The sequence below is a fragment of the Pelobates fuscus genome, chromosome 1, assembly GCF_036172605.1.
Source record: "Pelobates fuscus isolate aPelFus1 chromosome 1, aPelFus1.pri, whole genome shotgun sequence".
Lineage (NCBI taxonomy): Eukaryota > Metazoa > Chordata > Amphibia > Anura > Pelobatidae > Pelobates > Pelobates fuscus.
The window spans coordinates 386,860,365-386,879,513 of NC_086317.1; the positions used below are offsets into that span (position 1 = coordinate 386,860,365).

General features: G+C 45.5%; 1 protein-coding gene across 3 annotated transcripts in view; it reads left to right on the forward strand.

Moving 5' to 3' along the window:
* Window positions 1–19,149, forward strand: part of LOC134568020 (inactive dipeptidyl peptidase 10-like) — a 147,826-nt gene that overhangs the window by 20,807 nt on the left and 107,870 nt on the right. For all 3 annotated transcript variants that reach the window (XM_063426249.1, XM_063426258.1, XM_063426266.1), the window contains exons 2-3: window positions 2,673–2,787; window positions 16,640–16,735. In XM_063426249.1, coding sequence (XP_063282319.1) covers window positions 2,673–2,787; window positions 16,640–16,735 — 211 coding nt within the window. The remainder of the gene's footprint in view (window positions 1–2,672; window positions 2,788–16,639; window positions 16,736–19,149) is intronic.

Consider the following 19,149-nt stretch of genomic DNA (forward strand, 5'->3'; position numbering starts at 1 on the left):
TTTTATTTATATAAAGTGTGGGTGAACTTAAACTGTATGGCTATGCTGTGGTTCCTGTAGGCTTTGCGATGGGGGGGGGGGGGGGCGCCTCCATGTCCATTTTGCTTGGGGCCCCCAAATTCTTTGAAACGGCCCTGCCGATCCTATTTTTTTAAATTGAGGTGTGTGTGCTGCCGTTTTCTGCTTGTGTTATTTATACTGTAATTGCTTTGTATCGTTGTATTTGTGCGTATATGAGCTATTATATTGTATATGTTCATTAGTAGTTTATGGTATCGTGAATGATACATATGAATGTGGGCTGTGTATGAGGGCTGCTTGTGGAATTGTGTGTGGGTGGATATGTCACATTGTGTGTCAGCTGTGGGCTGCTCTACTACAGTGTGGATTTCCATTCACAAGTGTTGGGAGGAAGTGATCCGAGATCACTTCCTCTAAGTGCTGCAATGCATAAATTGAGGATTGTCCTTCACTATCTCTTTGTATTAGCAGATATCTGAAGTTTCACTGAGACTCCTGATAGGCCAGACCCTGTTTGGCTCTAGCAGCCTTGAGTGCCGTGGAAAGACACCTCGAGTGCCGTGCATGGCACTAGTGCCGTAGGTTGCCTACCCCTGATCTAGACATTGGCAGTGTTATTCACAGAATTTTCACAAATTAAATCCAAATGGAAAAACTGGGTCAAATGGAACATTTCTCCAACTCAACTATAGTCACAGCCTCAGTTTTGCCATTTGGATATAATTTGCGAAAATTTGTGTCTCACACTCTGTCCTCCCCATAGTGTGTGAATGCTAGGTTTAATGAGTGTGCGTGGTGTCTGTGATGTGTGCTGGTTATATGCAAAGTGTCTGAGGTGTGTGCTGGTTGTATGTAATATATAGTGTGTGTTGTGTGCTGGCTGTATGTAATGTGTCTGGTGTGTGTGTGCTGGCTGTATGTTATGTGTGTGTACAGTGTGTGCTGGCTGTACGTAATGTGCGTGGTGTGTGATTGTGCTGATTGTAGCTAATGTGTGTGGCATGTGTTGGCTATAGATTGTGTGTATTGTGTGCTGGCTGTATGTAATATATGAGTAGTTATTTCCTTTGCTCTATTTTTTACTTTCCTGGCGGATTTTCCTGGATTCACGGAGGACCAGTTAGGGAGTCATATTCCCTGGAAGTCTACCTAGGTCCTGAATCCTAGGTGGTCTAGGGCTGGAGCTTAAGGTACAAACCCCACGCTCACAGCCTCGATACAGTCCTCCCCCAGGACTCCCAGGAGCTGCCAAAGTCACTGAGTTTTGCAAAAAATGTGAGAGAATAACCGTATACAACTATACACTCATATGCAGTCTCAAACACAATCATACAATGACATGGAAATAGATTCCTAGTGGTCACTTGCTCGTACTTTCTGATCATCTGCCAACCTCCTGCCATTACTTTCTGTACATTCAGTGAATACACATATTACAGAGAATGACATGAACTGCATGAAAAGCATATAAAGCAGCTAATATGGACATACACTATCTTCTATTGAAAATGGAAAGATACAATTTTATATGTAACCATGTTTGAATTGTAAGTATAGAATCTGTACATTAAGAAAGAAAAAATAAAAATAAATATAGATAGAGTTATGTTTTCTGATTTACAACTTTAGTTGACAATTAGTTGTTATAATTATTAATTCATATTACTTGAGTGACTCTCACTGCATGTCTATATATAATTCTACTCCTGTAATTTGCACAACACAATAAGTCTACACAACACATTGTTTCATCCATTTGCAAATTGGATACTGTATGCTGAATGATAAAATGATGATGCTCCATATAAATGCATATTTATGCTGGGTTGACGTTTTATAAGACAATTAGGGTATTTATGCATCCGTAACCTTGAAAATTGTTCATTAATGTGCTGCAATTTATGGGGCGCTCTAAATACCATAACCATTGCATCTCATTATAGTAGCTATGATGAAGAGTTTTATCCCTATTAGTGTCAAATCATGTATGAACAGAGTCTACTGATATTAATTAGCAAATAACTTGATAGCGAAGGGATTAAGGGAATTATTTCATATATTACTATTTTAGATCCAATAAAGTCCAACAAAAAAACCCCAATCATTTTATTTTATAGTTGTGTTCATCTGAAAAAGTGTTGGTTGTAACTGCACAGTGGAATATAAAGGGAACTATTACAATGCGGGTTCTAGAGCTGGTTAGATAGTTGGATATCTCTCAGGAGGAGTCATATGCTTCGTTTCCACTGAGTGGATCGGTTCGGGTTGGTACAGTTTGGAAGGTTTAGAATGGACCAGCCCATTCTGGTGAGCGTTTCCACTGCAAGTCAGACCAAGTCAGACCTTCAGGGCCATACGGGGTTTAGAAAAAATGCTCTTCCTGTCCACCAATCAATGGATTGTATAGTACTTCCGCCCTAACCGAACCGTTCCATTTTCTATGGCCCCACATCTGAAGCAGGACCCTGAATGGATTGGTACGGTTCGCTTGTATGGACCACTTTCATTATGGAAACACCCAAAATAGTGAACCGTACCGAACTGAACCGAACCGATCCGCTCAGTGGAAACGAGGCATTACAGAGTCCAGTCTCATAGGTAAGACCTGTGGCTTTGCACAAAGTTGGTGAAAATGTATATTTTCTTTCTAGGATATGAGTGGTTCAGATGCCCCACCTCGTAACTGGCGTGGGATTGGCCTATCAATGCTGGTGATTGTTCTAGTGTTGTCACTAGTCCTATTATCTATCTTTCTCCTATCTCCAGGTGAGTGACTGAGCATGTTTAATATGTTTTTTTTTAGATGTTGAAATGTTCTTGGACCCCCTATACTGAGGTCAAAATAGCTCTAGTATGTATTTTAAAGATATGTTAAATATTATATAGAACTATTAGGGGGGCGGAGCCAGCTGCCCAAGCGAACGGACGTGTCCTGCGGGAGCTCCGACACCATAAGCAACCTAAATAGACCAAAAACGGTCTTTTCACCCAAAAAACCTGACCAAATCCGGGCTACAGCTCGCACCCACGATGGGACGCAAGTCTAAGAAATACCGGTCGGACAAACCCCTGCCAACGGCAGATATTGGCGATCTCCTCTGGAGGCCCCAGAGATCCATGAGGCCTGACATGGCGCCTCTCACGGATGGGCCATCGTGCTCGTCCAGCGAAACCTCCCTCACTGACCTGAGAGACCTGGAAGCACCGGCGCACAACAGCAGAACCGACAAGAGGGCTGACCGACCACAGGGGACACCTGTGACAGAAAACGCCCTAAAGGCCCTCTTGGACGAACTGCGGCGCAACATTGCTACGGATATCTCCACATTCCGGGACGAAATAAGAGGGGTCTCTGCCCGCCTCCATGATACGGAGGTCATTACAACGGGCCACGAAACGAGACTCGCAGCACTAGAGCGAGAACTCACTGCCCTGAAGGGCGAACAAGCTAAAATACAGCACCGCATGGCAGCAGCAGAAGACAGGAGGCGGTGGAAAAATGTGAAGATCCGCGGCCTAGCGGACACAGTCACTGCAGCAGAACTACCTCACTTAATCCGGAGGCTTCTGACCCACTTATTTTCAGCCAAACAAGCTAAATTAATGCAGCTAGATGGCAGCTACAGACTCCCAGCGCCACCCGCAGGTACCCCGGAAGGGCAAAGGGATGTTATAATCCGCTTCCGAAATGGCCCTGACAAGCAGGCGTTTATGGCAGCCACGAGAAATAAATCTCCTTACTCCTTCGAGGAGCACCAACTAACTTTCTTTCCGGACCTCTCGAGAGCAACCTTAGACTGGAGGAGATCCCTGAAACCCCTGACGGCAACACTCGCGAAGTTCCAAATACCGTACAAATGGGGCACACCGAGGAGCCTCATAATCACCCAAGAAACTGGGACATTGAAAGTGATGGAGGCTGAAGAAATACCTAACGCTATACGGAAACTCGGACTACCGGCCACCCAAGAGGGGACACTGACCTCCGCTCCGGACACACAGCAAAGAATCTGGGACCCTGAGAAGATCCGCCCGTTTGTTCCCGCCGCCCTGCGAGGGGACCCAGCCACAACTGCAGTTCCCTGATTAGCTACAGACTGTACACAGAGCTTATGCCTTTTATGGGCCACAGTTATTATGTTTTTCACCATGCTATACGTCTTGTTGTTTTGTTTAATTTTCTTATTATCTGTTGTTTAATTTCGCATATGCATATACTATACCCCCAGGGACACGTCCTAGTCCTAAGACATATGAGCGCTGGCAAAGGGAGTTTACTCCCCCCATAACCCCCCCACTCACTTGACGCCCACTTGCAACACTACTACATGCCAGGAGTGAGTGCCAACCTCTTGCCTCACCACAGGCCCACAAGTATACCCTCATGCACCGCAAGAGGAACGTGACCCGTGATAACCCCATTAACCGGTCACACGTCGCTACAGGTTCCTTAGGGACCACGGGTCTAGTCTCCACTACTCTTTCACACTATATTATCACTTAAACCTAACTACTGTTACACCTTCATCCACAGACGCACACAACCACCCACACAAGGGTTTATGTCACGTCTCGAACACTCTAACCGGAGCACTCTTGTCCTTGATTAACAAGGTGGGGCAACCTACCTACTGAGGATGATGTCACATAAAACAAAAATTTTGTGCTAATATCTGCCACAATATGCCGCTTTACTATTATTGTACTAAATGTTATGCTACGCAGCTGCTGTTGTGGCACTGCCGGCTATGTTATATAACCTGCACACCAAAAAGAAAGAATTTCAAAAAAAAAAAATATTATATAGAACTATTTTACTTTAATAGGCCTCATCTACTTTCTACACTTGATGAGAAAAAACTTAAGTGCTAAATAGTATCCAGTAGCTGAGCAAGAGTTTTGGGAAGATTTTGCCCAACCTAAATTGGAAAGCTGTTTTTCAAGAGAAAATGTTTGGCAGTGTTTTTTGCAGGGGTAGCAAGTCTGCATGTCTTCAGCTGTTTCTGAACTTTAATTGTTAATCATGTCTCCCATGTCTAAGCATCCTTTGTGTCACAGTTGAGCTTATTTTGATTTAATTATTTAATAGGAGCTAGTATCAACTGTTCCTCTTGCTGTGTTTCTCATTACCCATTACCCCTACAGTTGAATTCTCCTATCACCCTCTTGGCATTAGAGGGGTTTACTGGCTCAAATATTTTGCTCGAGTTATTAGAGCCAAATTGCTATTTACTGACTGGCATTACTTTGCATTGATGCCAGTTAGTAAAATTTCCAACGAGAGCGCAGACACTCCATATGTAACCGTAGAAAGCAAACTGCCATTTGGTATTTACTATACAGCGATGTGATTTCAAGCCCTTTTTTTTGGCATAAATCCCTCGCATTTTGAGACCAGGTATAAAAGTATCACTAGGCACGTTAAGTAAATCAGAAGACCATTTTTAGTCCATAGCTACATTAAACAACAAGTGGAGCAAATGGTATCTCAAGCACTTTGCCCTCTTATATGATATGGTGAGAGTCTCTTCTATGTGTAAACCACGTTAGTGGTAGAGTACGGAGATTAGGAAAAAGTTTAACATAAGTACTTCGCAAGCAGTAAGCATCTATTACTGGGATAAAATTATTAAGGTGTTCTTTGTGCTAGCCATATGGATGAATGGGCAAATAAGCTGAGCTTGATGTAAAGTCACAACCGTCTCCAAAGCTGTTTAAATACCTATACTAGATTAGTGACCACAACAAACCAATGCTGATGAAAATATAGGGAAAAAAATATTTCAATATAGCCTGAGTGAATCTGATTTAACCCCAGAAGGGAGCTTCCGACAGCGAAAAACACCCAACCGTAAACAGTAAAAACCCGAGACGATACATACGCTTAGACACAACAACTGGAAACACACCAGACATAGGGCAAGGGAACGGAGACAAGCTCGACACGAGACATATCCCAGAGACCCAAACGCACCAGACCCTAAACGACCAAGGAGGCTATCCGGCTCCACATAACACAAACCCACTCACGACTTCATAGATATTTGCCAAGTTACTCCCCCGGCGGGGACAAAGGATAGACTGTAGGGCAAAGTACGAACACTGAGGGACCTACCTCAAGCAGATACACGCGCGACGCAAAGTACTAACGCGTTCCACACTCACAAGCTCCAAAAACACTAGAACACAAAACTCTAGCAAACGGGGAATAGTCAGTTACGTAAATATTTGGCTAAACTCATCTTCCAGGAGAAATGTCTTTACAAAAGTTAAATGAACTTACGATACTTAGGACCTGCGTGCCCGTCAACATTGTGGGCCTGTGAGCCCGTATAACCATTTGCATTAACATAGGGAAGGGAGAAAGGAGTGAGGGGAAAAGGAGAGAAGGGAAGAAAGAGAGAAGAGGGAAAGAAGAGAGAGAGGGGATAGAAAAAGAGAGAAAGGGGGAAAACTACTCCTGCACAGGTGAATTGGGTGGTATGGGAGAAATAAAGCTTTGATAGAAATGAGAGTCTTGAAGCTGCCCATCCCTGACAAAGGGCGCACTCACTAAATGCACATATGGCAATTACAATTGTTACAAGACCTTCATGAATCAGACTAAGCAAAGGTTATGCAAGCTCGGACAAACACTCAATATTGCATAACTTTGTTTCTGCACAGATTGTACATGTTATATGATATGTATTACGCTGATGGGGACCTGCGAGTCCCATGGTTATTGCTCAACCTTGTTATCACTAATAAAAAGCGTATTTACAAAAAAAAATTGGGATTTTGAGTTTGACATATTCATTATTCATACAATCTTGAGGTTTTGTTTAGACAATGTTTTCAGTCCATACCAAACATCAGTAGATGATTTGTCAAATTCTGATAACAATGTACCGGTAGTTCTACCCCCAAGCATTGAATGCAAACATTTCCCATCCAAATTATTGCACTACAGAAAAGAAATATGAAGTAACTGTGTTAGGTAAGGACAATTCAGCTCATTATATTATACCAAAGCAAGATTGTCACAAAAAAAAAATAAAAATGGGGGGCACTCCCGGAACATGCATCTCTCAGCAATGGTGCATCTGTACCAACCAAAATGTAAACAAAATACAGATTAAAGAACAGTTTTAAAATTTACAAAGCAATAGAATCATCTATCTTAGCAAACAAATATGGGGATTCAGTTACACCATATGGCCATATCGTGTTTCACCGACCACTATTTCACAATACCCCAATATCGATGGGTCCTACACTAATTTTAACGTGGGAGACAATTTAAATAGTGCTAGTGTTAAATAAACTAAAGTATGTTAATTAAATACACTTTTAATTAATCTGTTGAAAGAGCATTGTAAATGAATATAACACAAAATTAATGTGATAAAATACACAATAAAAAAAAACTACATTGCCAAAACTGCATTGAGTATGTCTACATCAATGTACTATAACTTTAATTGTTTAGTTTTGACACTGTGGTTTCTTGAAGTGTGTTTTTTGTTTATTAATTTTGTGTTATATATATATATATATATTCACAATGCTCTTACAACAGATTAATTAAATACACTTTAGATATTGTAGCGAGACGTAATAATGTTTTAATTCCTCTTCTGTGATTTTAGTTTTTAAAGTTTCGATCTATCTGATTATTAGTGAGTCTCTATAGCTTTGTAAAGAACGGCAACTCTATGCATCTTTGGTCATTATCTGGGGCCAATCTAACGGTCTACGTTTGAAATATTGATTTAATATAAAACAGTTTGCGGATATTCCCGTGAGTCATCTATTATCTGTAGTTTATCATAAAAAGTAAAAGAGTAAAAAAATGTTAGAGCATACAAAAGAGAGATTAAGCTTTAAATCAAGACTAAAACTAAAGGAACTGTGTAAATCACAAGGATGCTCCGGTTTGATTTTGAGGCATATAGCGGTTTGATTTTGAGGCATAGAGCGGTTTGATTTTGAGGCATAGAGCGATTTGATTTTGAGGCATAGAGCGGTTTGATTTTGAGGCATAGAGCGGTTTGATTTTGAGGCATAGCTAAGATATTCTCCAACAGAGCAAGTCAGAGATAGCACACATATTGATACCCACACAAAATGAATTTAAACTATGCCACCCTTCCATATATAATTGTGCAAAGTAATATTGATGGTACAGTTACAAATATAAAAAAAAAAAAAATTAAATATTACAGATTATTAAATAATAATTATCATACATAGACTACAACCAGAAGGATTTTGTTACAGAAATAAATATTTACTCCAAAGCCAGTTAAAAACTAGTGGGATCAGTTTTCGGTTCCGCCGCCATCTTAGATGGCTGCGCTTTTAGTGAGCTCCACTCCCAACATTTTTTAGCCACGACATCTGGCTTACCAGTGCCGCATCGAACTACCCTACAAGGTGTCTGGGCAGGATCAGACCCTGAGCTACCGAAGGGACACCATCTGGAGACCAGAGGGAATCCATTTCACCTCACACCACTATTGTGAGCGTCCGCCTGAAGCCAAGGCCTATGTGATAGGCTGCAACAGCCCTTTACTAACTACACCGGCAATCGGAGGAGTTGCATTGTTAGTGCTATCCCAAGTCAAAGGAGACTTTCAGGGTGCTTCCAACGCTGGAGGAGTGCCACATGAAGAACTAGCCACTCCAGGTACCGTACTGTCTCTAAGTATTATTGGCAGGGGGCTGATGACACAGATTCCAAAACTGCTTAGTCAACCAATGTGAACGGGGTCTGAGCCTCCCAGTGGAGCTACCTTTTAAGCTCAGATCCACTCTACTGCTACAACAACAACTAGTGAAACGCCTGTGGCTTCTTCCCCTCCCTATACTCTATGGGGGATACAAGGGGACTGCTCTAATTGTATATACTTTAGTTTTGGGGGGTTTTCTCCATCATTTTTACATGTTCCTATTTTAGTTTTGTTTTTATTATTATTTCTTGCCACATCAATTGGCCTTTATCATCACTGTTGCCCCTCTGATCACACAAGCTTAAATCTATTTGCCCTCTGGCATCATTTACAACCAATATTCCAACGTTCCTATCTGGGCCCCAAAGGGTTAACCTGCATAAAGCTGGGAACACCTACACAGACACGGAAAAGAAGAGCCCTGTTAAGGAATCTCTCCTTATTCATAATAAAAATCGCAACCTGCCCCATCTGCCTCGACACCGGGACTTACCCGTCTGCTTAAGCTGGGGCAGACGGAATCCCACTACTACACATCAACATGTCTTCCACTATGCACCACGACGAGTATTCGACTGAACAAAAATGTCCCAATCAACTTCTACTCTCAAGTTCCTATCACGGAATGTAAAGGAAGCAAACATACCCATCAAACGAAAGAAGATACTCACCTACCTACCCAAATCACACTACTGCAAGAAACTTATTGGTCACGTTCTGAAGCCTCTCCCCTCAAGGCCCCCTGGATCCAGGCTTGTATTGCGACTAAAAATAACTCGAAAACCAGAGGGGTGGCGATCATGTTGCACTCTGATTTGCAATATGTTATTCATAGTTTTGACAAAGACCCCGAAAGCCGCTATATCTTTCTATGTCTACTTGCTACTGTATTGTTATGTATACGCTCCAAATGCATGCACTAGACCCTTTTTTTAAATCAAACTACTAACCCTACTTGCTCAAATCAACTTTGACCAAATAATAATTGGGGGTGATTTTAATGCTGTTCTTGACCCTCTTCTAGACAGATCCCCAATGGGTTCCTTGTCTCCCACAGACAGTGATCGCAGTCTCACACACCTGACCACCTCCTGTAATTTACATGGCCCATGGATGATACTACACAGCACGGAGAGGGACTACACATTTAATTCCCCAGTACACGTCTCTCTATCTAGGATTGACAGGTTTCTAGTCACCTCAGCAGCCAGAGGCGGACTGACAACTCACTGGGCCCCCGGTCAGTAGGAGATCAAGGGCCCCCCTTCTTGTGCAAGGTCTTTGTGCAGCTCTCACACAGATATTATGTGCGCACTACCCAGCACCCATGATGGCTGTGTGAGAGCCACCCAGTCATGACTCCCACACCTGCAAGGTCACCCGAAAAAGGGGTTAGTCCAACCAAAAACAGTGTTTAAAAAAGAGGCTGCAGTATGTGTGGATAGTGGTTGCAGTGCAGGGGGCATAGGGACGGTAGTGTATTCATGGGGGGGATAGCGGCTGTAGGGGGAACAGGAGTGGTAGGGGCGGAATCAGGTGCTGGGAGGTATAGGAGCTTTAGTGGGTCCAGTGAGGGATAGGGACTGTAGTGAATGCAGAAAGTGATAGGGATGGGGGCTCTAGTGGGTGCAGGAAGGCATAGGGTCTGTAGTGGGTATAGAGAGGGATAGGGATGAGATAGATAGGGGCTGTAGTGGGTGCAGGAAGGCATTGGGGTGAGGTGGGTACAGGGAGAAATAGAGGCTGAAGAGTGTGCAAGAAGGCATAGAGGCTGTAGTGGATACAGGGAGGGATAGGAATGAGAGGTATATGGCTGTAGTGGGTAAAGGGGGGCATATGCTCTGGGATGGATGGATAAAGGGGGTATAGGGTCTGGGATGGGTGCAGGTTGGAATAGGGGCTGTTTGGGGTGCAGAGGGCATAGGGGCTGTGATGGGTAAGGGGACAGTGGAGCTCAGATGGATAAAGGGGGCATATGGGCAGTGGTTGGTGAAAGGGCCATATTGGCTGTGGTGGGTGATGGGGACATAAGGGCTAGGGTGGCTAAAGGGGGGCATAAGGGCTGGGATGGATAAAGCTGGGAATAGGTGGCTGGTGTGGGACATAGAGTCTGGGACAGGTAATGGAGGGTATAAGAGCTGAGATGGGTAAATTGGGGCATAGGTGGCTGGGATAGGAAATGAGGGGCATAGGGGCTGGGTTGGGTAAAGAGGGGGGCATAGTGGCTGGGATGGGTAAAGGGGGCATAGTCTGGAATGCTTAAAGGAGGCATATAGGCTGGGATGGGTGAAAGGGGGTCAGGGGGCTGGGATGGGTAAAGGGGGGCATAGGTGGCTTGGATAGGAAATGAGGGGCATAGTGGCTGGGATGGGTAAAGGGGGGCAGAGGGGATGGGATAAGGAAATGGGGAGCATAGGGACTGGGACATTGTTTGTTCAAAGGAATTATCCCAGGACTGAAATGCGTTCATGTTATCTTGGTTGTTACTCTGCAATTTACTGTCATTCAATTTCTCTTTCACCCAGTAGTGGTGTGGGCATGGTTCAAGATACAGTGAAGGAAAAAAGTATTTGATCCCATGCTGATTTTGAACGTTTGCCCACTGACAAAGAAATGATCAGTCTATCATTTTAATGGTAGATGTATTTTAACAGTGAGAGACACAATAACAAAACAAAATCCAGAAAAACGCATGCCAAAAAAGTTATAAATTGATTTGCATGTCAATAAGTGAAATAAGTATTTAACCCCTTTGACTTAGTACTTGGTGGCAAAACCCTTGTTGGCAATCATAGAGGTCTGACATTTCTTGTAGTTGGCCACCAGGTTTGCACACATCTCAGGAGGGATTTTGTCCCACTCATCTTTGCAGATCCTCTCCAAGTCATTAAGGTTTTGAGGCTGACATTTGGCAACTTGAACCTTCAGCTCCATCCACAGATTTTCTATGGGATTAAGTTCTGAAGACTGGCAAGGCCACTACAGGACCTTTATGTTGTTCAAACGGCTTTTATTTGTGTCATCGAAAATGTACAACAGTGCAATAGGATAACAAAATAGGAGACATGCAGGTCTCGCAAAATCGGGAACAGCCATATGATTATAAAGAAATGAAAACCTAAACAATATTAACAATTAGAAGGTAGTACAGTATCAGTATCGGTAACTTTGTTATGTTACATGTATTAAATATGCAAACATCTGCAGCTTATGGTCATGCATTAAGGGGTGAGTGTGTCACCTCTGGGTGAGCCAGGTAGTGACTGTGTAGTACATGGTCAAGATTTGCCTGTCATCATAATGGTTGCATATAGCCTAGGAGTATCTTCTAGGCGGATAGGGGCCATTATAACGTCTGCGGTATAGCTAACCTGAAGGTTTTTTTTTTTGTTTGTTTTTTTTTTAAATTCTTTATTTTTATTGTGCAGGTGGTTACAGGTTATCACATTTGCCACAACAGCGTGTTTCTTAGGTTCACAAGAATTAGGTAGTGGCATGAGCGTTCGCATGTTTATATATTTATAACACGTTTGGTTCAACGGTATACTGTGTGCACGTCTGAGTGCTGACATGAAGGATCTCAGGTATAGTGGGTTTATGTGCACAAGTCTAAGTGAGAAGAGTAACGATTAGTTTTCTGGGATTGCATAACAGTTTTGATGAAGGTGTAGATATAATAAGAGAGGGATTACAGAGGGTTGACATTAGCTAGTCGATAAGATGAATAAGTGCTTGGTGGTACTGGAGAATGACTGTGCTGGCACATCTATATGTAAGGCAGATTCGAGTGATGCAAGCAACTGATTTATCTCTGAGTACTGAGAGTGGTCAGGTTCCTCCTACGGAGACTAGGGGTAGGGATTTGGCTGCGCAGATCAGGGCCAAGTTACCTTTCGTGGGGGAGCAGAGTGCTCCTGAACCAGCGGCCACCGTGATGACCGCCTATGGTGGGCGATTTTGGGTAATGGGCGCTAGTTGGCTTGAGGCTATAGGTATGAAGTGCTAGTGGGGCAGATTAATTTGTCATCCCCTATCTGCAGCTTAGGCCGTCCCTTGGGGTTGAGAGTACAGTCGTGGGTTGGGTTCTCTAGGGTGCATTGAGGGAAGTGCCGCTCATTAACCCCTGAGCAATGGGGGGGGGGGGGGGGGGGGGACCCATACATAATTAGTGTCTTCATTGGCACGGTATTTTGCATAGTGCTGTTATTTAAGAAAGCGAAACCAGCAGAAAAATACTTTTAAAAAATAAAAATAAAAAATACAAACACATTATAACTATGAACTGGTAGGTTATTAGGTACATTAGACCCATATAGAGTCCACTTCTGTGTGTTCGTCCCGTCCTCAGCCGGTGTCAGCAGATGCTCTGGGGGTAAAAGGCACCACCTTGGTAACGTCCCATGACTGCTTCCTGGGCCCGTGGACGAGGTAAGGCTCAATTTCTGTAGGAACTCCTCAGATTCGACCGCAGAGGCGAGTGTGTAGGTGCGGCCTTCTTTGGTGGCTTAGAGAGTTCGTGAGGGGCCCCACTTGTACTTGATGCCTGCTGATCGTAAGGCCTGGGTGATACTTTGAAAGGACCTTCTCCATTGTAGTGTTGATCTACATAAGTCCTGTAAAAATAGTAGTTGCATATCTTCGAAGTCATAAGGCGTTTTGTTCTTCACTGCCTCTTGGACCGCCACTCTATCCCGGTTCAGTACGAAGCGTATTAGCACGTCGCGGGTAGCTCCCGCCGGAGCCCTGGTAGACTTTGCTAGTCGAAAGCAGCCATCTAGTTGTATGGTTTTCGCTGAGCGTTGCGGCATTAGAGAGGCGAAGAGGCGCCTGAGGAAGTGCGGCATCTCGTGATCGTCGACCGTTTCGTCAATACCTCTAATTTTGAGGTTGTTGCGTCTTCAGGTGTCTTCCAAGGTGTCCAGTTTGATCTGTAATGCCTCGTGGGCCGCCTGGAGGCTTTGGATTTGCTTATTGTTGTTTTCCTGTTGATGGGCCACCGTGGAGAGGTGTTCTTCTGTTGCCCCTACTCGGGCCGTGACCCCCGCGATGTCTTCGCATATAATATCAAGGTCGGCATTAAAGAAGGCCCGTATATTGTTTATGAGGGCCTTTATGTCTCCTTTTGTGGCTGGGGCGGATAGGTCCTCTGTTAGTGGTGTGGATATATGACCCACTGTATGGGGGATCCATGTCTTCCTCGGAGGAGGAGGTGTAGGGAGAGTCGGGTGGCATCGCCATTTTAGGTTTAGGCCTCTGTTGCAGGGGTCCCTAATGTCGCGGGAGCCTACCCCGTTCAGGGTTTTCTGCTTTTTTGTTTTTTTACCCATATCGGGCGGTGTTGTTAGGCTTGTTGTCTGTCTAGATTGGTCTGTTGAACGCCTTGCTTTGTATATCTGCGGATTATACGACAGGAGCTCAGCCGCCATGCGTCTGCTCCCTTCGGTCGCTAACCTGAAGGTTTAATTCATAGAGGGGACTCGTCGTCCCATATAATATTGACAAATAGTGGGTTTCCATTGGGTCTTATTGCCTTTGGCCGCGCACTCCTCGCGCGGGTCCTGTTTTGTCGTGCGGGTGGTATAATCTGTTGGTTTAGTCTATAATAGTGGGCAGTAGCGAGTTAGCGGAGCATCCGTATAGCACCTGAGGCCCAAGCCTGCCATACCCTCCCGTTTGACTGTTGTTGAGACTAGTGTGTGAGGTCAGACTCTTGCATGGGGGCAGGGAAAGAGAGCAAGTGGTGTAGAAAGGAGAACATAAAGACAAGAGGGGATGGGGAAGAGAGAGGGAAGATAAGAAAGGAGAGGGAAAAAAAAAAGAGGGGGAGGATCTCGAGGAGCACCCTCGTCGTGCCCGTGGTAGATTCGGATCCGTGGTGTTCCGTGCAGTGCGGTGTCACCCGCCCTGGGGCGCGGGTGGCGGGGGGAGGGGCACCCCTCATGGGCCACACCCCTACCCGGCCCCCGCACCCCGCCCCGCCACGTAAGCCAGCCACGGCCGCCAACTGTCAACATGCTTCTCCTCCATACCTATCAATGAGGCGTGCATCGATTCTGCCCTGTGTATCTCCTCCACCCGGGGTTACATCTTGCTTCCAGTGCAGTGGAATCAGAGACTTGGCGGCGTTCAACAGGTGTCGGAGTATAGATCTTCTATACACCCCGATGGTGTCTGTTGTAGAGTGTAGGAGAGCTGCCTCTCTGTCAAACCTGCCGTCCGTCCCCAGTATTTCCTCCGTTCGTCGTTTGACCTCGTCCCAAAACGGCGTAATGCGTGATATGGATCGTTCCGCGTCCCTCCCCGTATCTACAGCATGTGTCGGGTACCGCCGGGAAGATCCTGTGCAGGCTGTTGGGTGTTCTGTACCAGAATGATAGGAGCTTATAATTGGTTTCCTGATAGTTGGAGCTAGAGGAGCATTTGTGGTGTAGGACCAGGATCTTTTCCCATTGAGTTGCGGTGAATGTACCCAGGATGCGTTCCCAGCGTCGGCGAAAGGTGTCCGCGTTCTCCAGGTGGCCGTAAGGAGGTGTTGGTAAATGAGGGATGTGGACTTGGCTAGGTTGGTACAGGACCTTTATGTGCTTAATCTTTAGCCACTCCTTTGTTGCCTGGCTGTGTGTTTTGGGTCATTGTCATGCTGTAATACCCATCCACGACCCATTTTCAAGCATTCCTCCTCCTCCAAACACGGCAAGTTGATGCCAAAGAGCTTAATTTTGGTCTCATCTGACCACAACCCTTTCACCCAGTTCTCCTCTGAATCATTCAGATGTTCATTGGCAAACTTCAGATGGGCCTGTAAATGTGCTTTCTTGAGCAGAGGGACCTTGCGGGCACTGCAGGACTTCAGTCCTTCACGGCGTAGTGTGTTACCAATTGTTTTCTTGGTGACTATGGTCCCACCTGCCTTGAGATCATTAACAAGATCCTCCCGTGTAGTTCTGGGCTGATTCCTCACCGTTCTCATGATCATTAAAACTCCACGAGGTGAGATCTTGCATGGAGCAGCAGACCGAGGGAGACTGGCAATCACAGAGTGTGTTTCTTCCATTTGTGAATAATCGCACCAACTGTTGTCACCTTCTTACCAAGCTGCTTGGCAATGGACTTGTAGCCCATTCCAGCCTTGTGTAGGTCTATGATCTTGTCCCTGACATCCTTGGACAGGTATTGGCCATGGTGGAGAGTTTGGAATCTGATTGATTGCTTCTGTGGACAGGTGTCTTTTATACAGGTAACGAGCTGTGTTTCTTCCATTTGCGAATAATCGCAACAACTGTTGTCACCTTCTTACCAAGCTGGTTGGCAATGGGCTTGTAGCACATTCCAGTCTTGTGTATCTCCTGTTAGCAGATCAGGAGATAAAAACAAAACAGTAAACACTTTGTGCTGTCACATCTGGCTGAAAATGAAAATGTATTCATGTTGGCTGTGTGAGTCCTAGCAAGGGGAGGGTTGGTTAAGGCAGAAACAAGAACTGAGCAAATGAGTCTGCAGTTGCATGATCTATAAAAACATCTTCATTAAGCTAAAGTTGTTTTGGTACCCCTGTAGCATTACTGTATAATATGATACCATGTTTTTAGTTAATCAGATATGCTGCAGTTTCCCTTTCTAGGTTATTTATGTTATATTTCAGTACTAATTGCAATAAATCATGTAACTGATCATAATGTGGAATCACTTACAAATATATTTATGACATCGTTGAAAAAGAGTTTACCACAAAACTGAAAAATACGTCTATGTTAGTTTTAAAGTAGTCAAAAACAATATTATGAATACAGTCCTTGTTATTAAACTTAATAATAGGCAACAATAGTTGTTGAAATAATAAAACAAACAAAAAAGTTATACGTCCATTTCAAGCTCTACTTCCATGTATTGTTCATATATTACAGAGAGTCCAAAGCGGCCCGAAAAGTCCTATCTGACCCTGTCTGACCTCGAGAGCATGGATTATCAGATTCAAATACCCCAACTCTACTGGGCAAGTGGTGAGTGTGACAGTAAAACAATGCTCAATCACCAGTACAAACAGGCGTTAAAATGATGTGATATAAACAGTGTGGATGAAGAAGGAAAAATAGAATAGATTTAAGTTTGCTTTAAAGAAATATCTAGTAAATTGATGATTTCTCAGCTTACACCTTGTAATAATTGTAATTACAATGATCACCGTCTGAGTTCTGCTGACTTACCTCACAAGACACCCATAAAATGTGAAAATACCAATGAACTTCATTTAAGTCAATTGGTAAGGACCCGCACCCTCTAGGTGGCTCTTAGGGCCAGGGGCCTTTGATTATATATATTTATATTAATATAAATGCTTTTGTTCCATTAGCGAGAAGCAAATTGAGATATATATATACGTTTAAACTCTGGGTAGTGTAACAAAATAGTTTTAGAAAATTAAGCAGCTTTTAAAAGGACACTAACGCCTCTTTTCCACTGAGCGGAACGGTTTGGGTCGGCTCGTTATGGTATGCTATTTTGAGTGTTTCCATTATGAAAGTGTCCCATAAAGCCGAACCGAACCGCACCATTCCAGGTCCACCTTCAGATGAAGGTCCATAGGAAATGGTACAGTACGGTTAGGGTGGAGCTATTAGCGTCACACTATACAATCCATTGATTGGCGGACAGGAAAACGTCAATGCTCACGACAAATGACACGCTAGGCATTTGGTCTAAACCCTGCGTGCCCCCTGGCGGTCCGACTTGCAGTGGAAACGCTCACCTGAATAGGCTGGACCGTTCTTACCCTTCCAAACTGTACCGACCCGAACCATACTGCTCAGTAGAAACGAGGCATAACATCACCCAGACTACTTCATCTCAATGAAGTGGTCTGGGTGCAGTGGCACTGTTATTTGATCCTGTAATGAAAAACATTATAGTTTTGTAGAACCACAATGTTTATATTTACAGGATTAAACACACCTGTCCCAGACAGTTACTAGAGCTACTTCCTATACAACGACTGAGTAAAACTATGAAAGTTTTTATTGCACTGCTTTCCTTTGAGAAGCATTTGGATGTGCACGCGGACAGAGGCGGCTCTAGACTTTATGAGGCCTTAGGCGAAACTCAAACATGAGGCCCCACTAACAAAAAAGTGTCAGTGTATGTGCCTGAGAGTGTCTGACAGAGTATCCTTGTGTGTGAATGTATGTTTTTGTCTGAGACCCTATGTGTATGGGGTAGCTGCTTGAAGTGTGTTGTGTGTATGGGGGGGTGATGGTGAGAAGGAGAGGCGGGTGAGGGTGACAGGGAGGTGATGGTGTGGGGGGTGATGTGAGAGGGGTGATGGTAATGTTAGAAGGGGGGTAATGTGAGAAGGAGGGGGAGTTGATGGTGAGGGGGGTAGATGGTGAGGGGGGGTAGATGGTGAGGGGGTAGATGGTGAGGGGGTAGATGGTGAGGGGGTAGATGGTGAGGGGGTAGATGCTGAGGGGGGTAGATGCTGAGGGTGGTGGGGGTGGTGAGGCTGAGGGTGGTGGGGGATGGTGAGGCAGAGGGTGGTGGGGTGGTGAGGATGAGGGTGGTGAGGCTGAGGGTGGTGGGGTGGTGAGGCTGAGGGTGGTGGGGGTGGTGCTGGGGGTGGTGGTGAGGCTGAGGGTGGTGGGGTGATGCTGGGGGTGGTGCTGAGGGTGGTGGGGGTGATGCTGGGGGTGGTGCTGAGAGTGGTGGGGGTGATGCTGAGGGGGGTGGGGTGGTGAGGCTGAGGGGGGTGGTGAGGCTGAGGGGGGTGGTGAGGCTGAGGGGGTGGGGGTGATGTTGAGGGTGGGAGGGCGGTGAGGCAGAGGGTGGTGGGGGTGATGTTGAGGGTGGTGGTGGGGTGAGGCTGAGGGTGGTGGTGGGGTGAGGCTAAGGGTGGGGGGTGGTGAGGCTGAGGGTGGTGGGGGGTGGTGATGCTGAGGGTGGTGTGGGGGGTAGTGAGGCTGAGGGTGATTGGGGGTGGTGATGCTGAGGGTGGTGTGGGGCTGAGGGTGGTGGGGGGGTAGTGGGGCTGAGGGTGGTGGGGGGGGTAGTGAGGCTGAGGGTGGTGGGGGGTAGTGAGGCTGAGGGTGGTGGGGGGTAGTGAGGCTGAGGGTGGTGGGGGTATTGAGACTGAGGGTGGTGAGGCTGAGGGTGGTTGGGGGATGGTGAGGCTGAGGGTGGTGATGCTGAGGGTGGTGTGGGGGGTGGTGATGCTGAGGGTGGTGTGGGGGGTGGTGATGCCGAGGGTGGTGTGGGGGGTAGTGAGGCTGAGGGTGGTGGGGGTAGTGAGGCTGAGGGTGGTGGGGGGTAGAGAGGCTGAGGGTGGTGGGGGGTAGTGAGGCTGAGGGTTGTGGGGGGGTAGAGAGGCTGAGGGTTGTGGGGGGTAGTGAGACTGAGGGTGGTGGGGGGTATTGAGGCTTAGGGT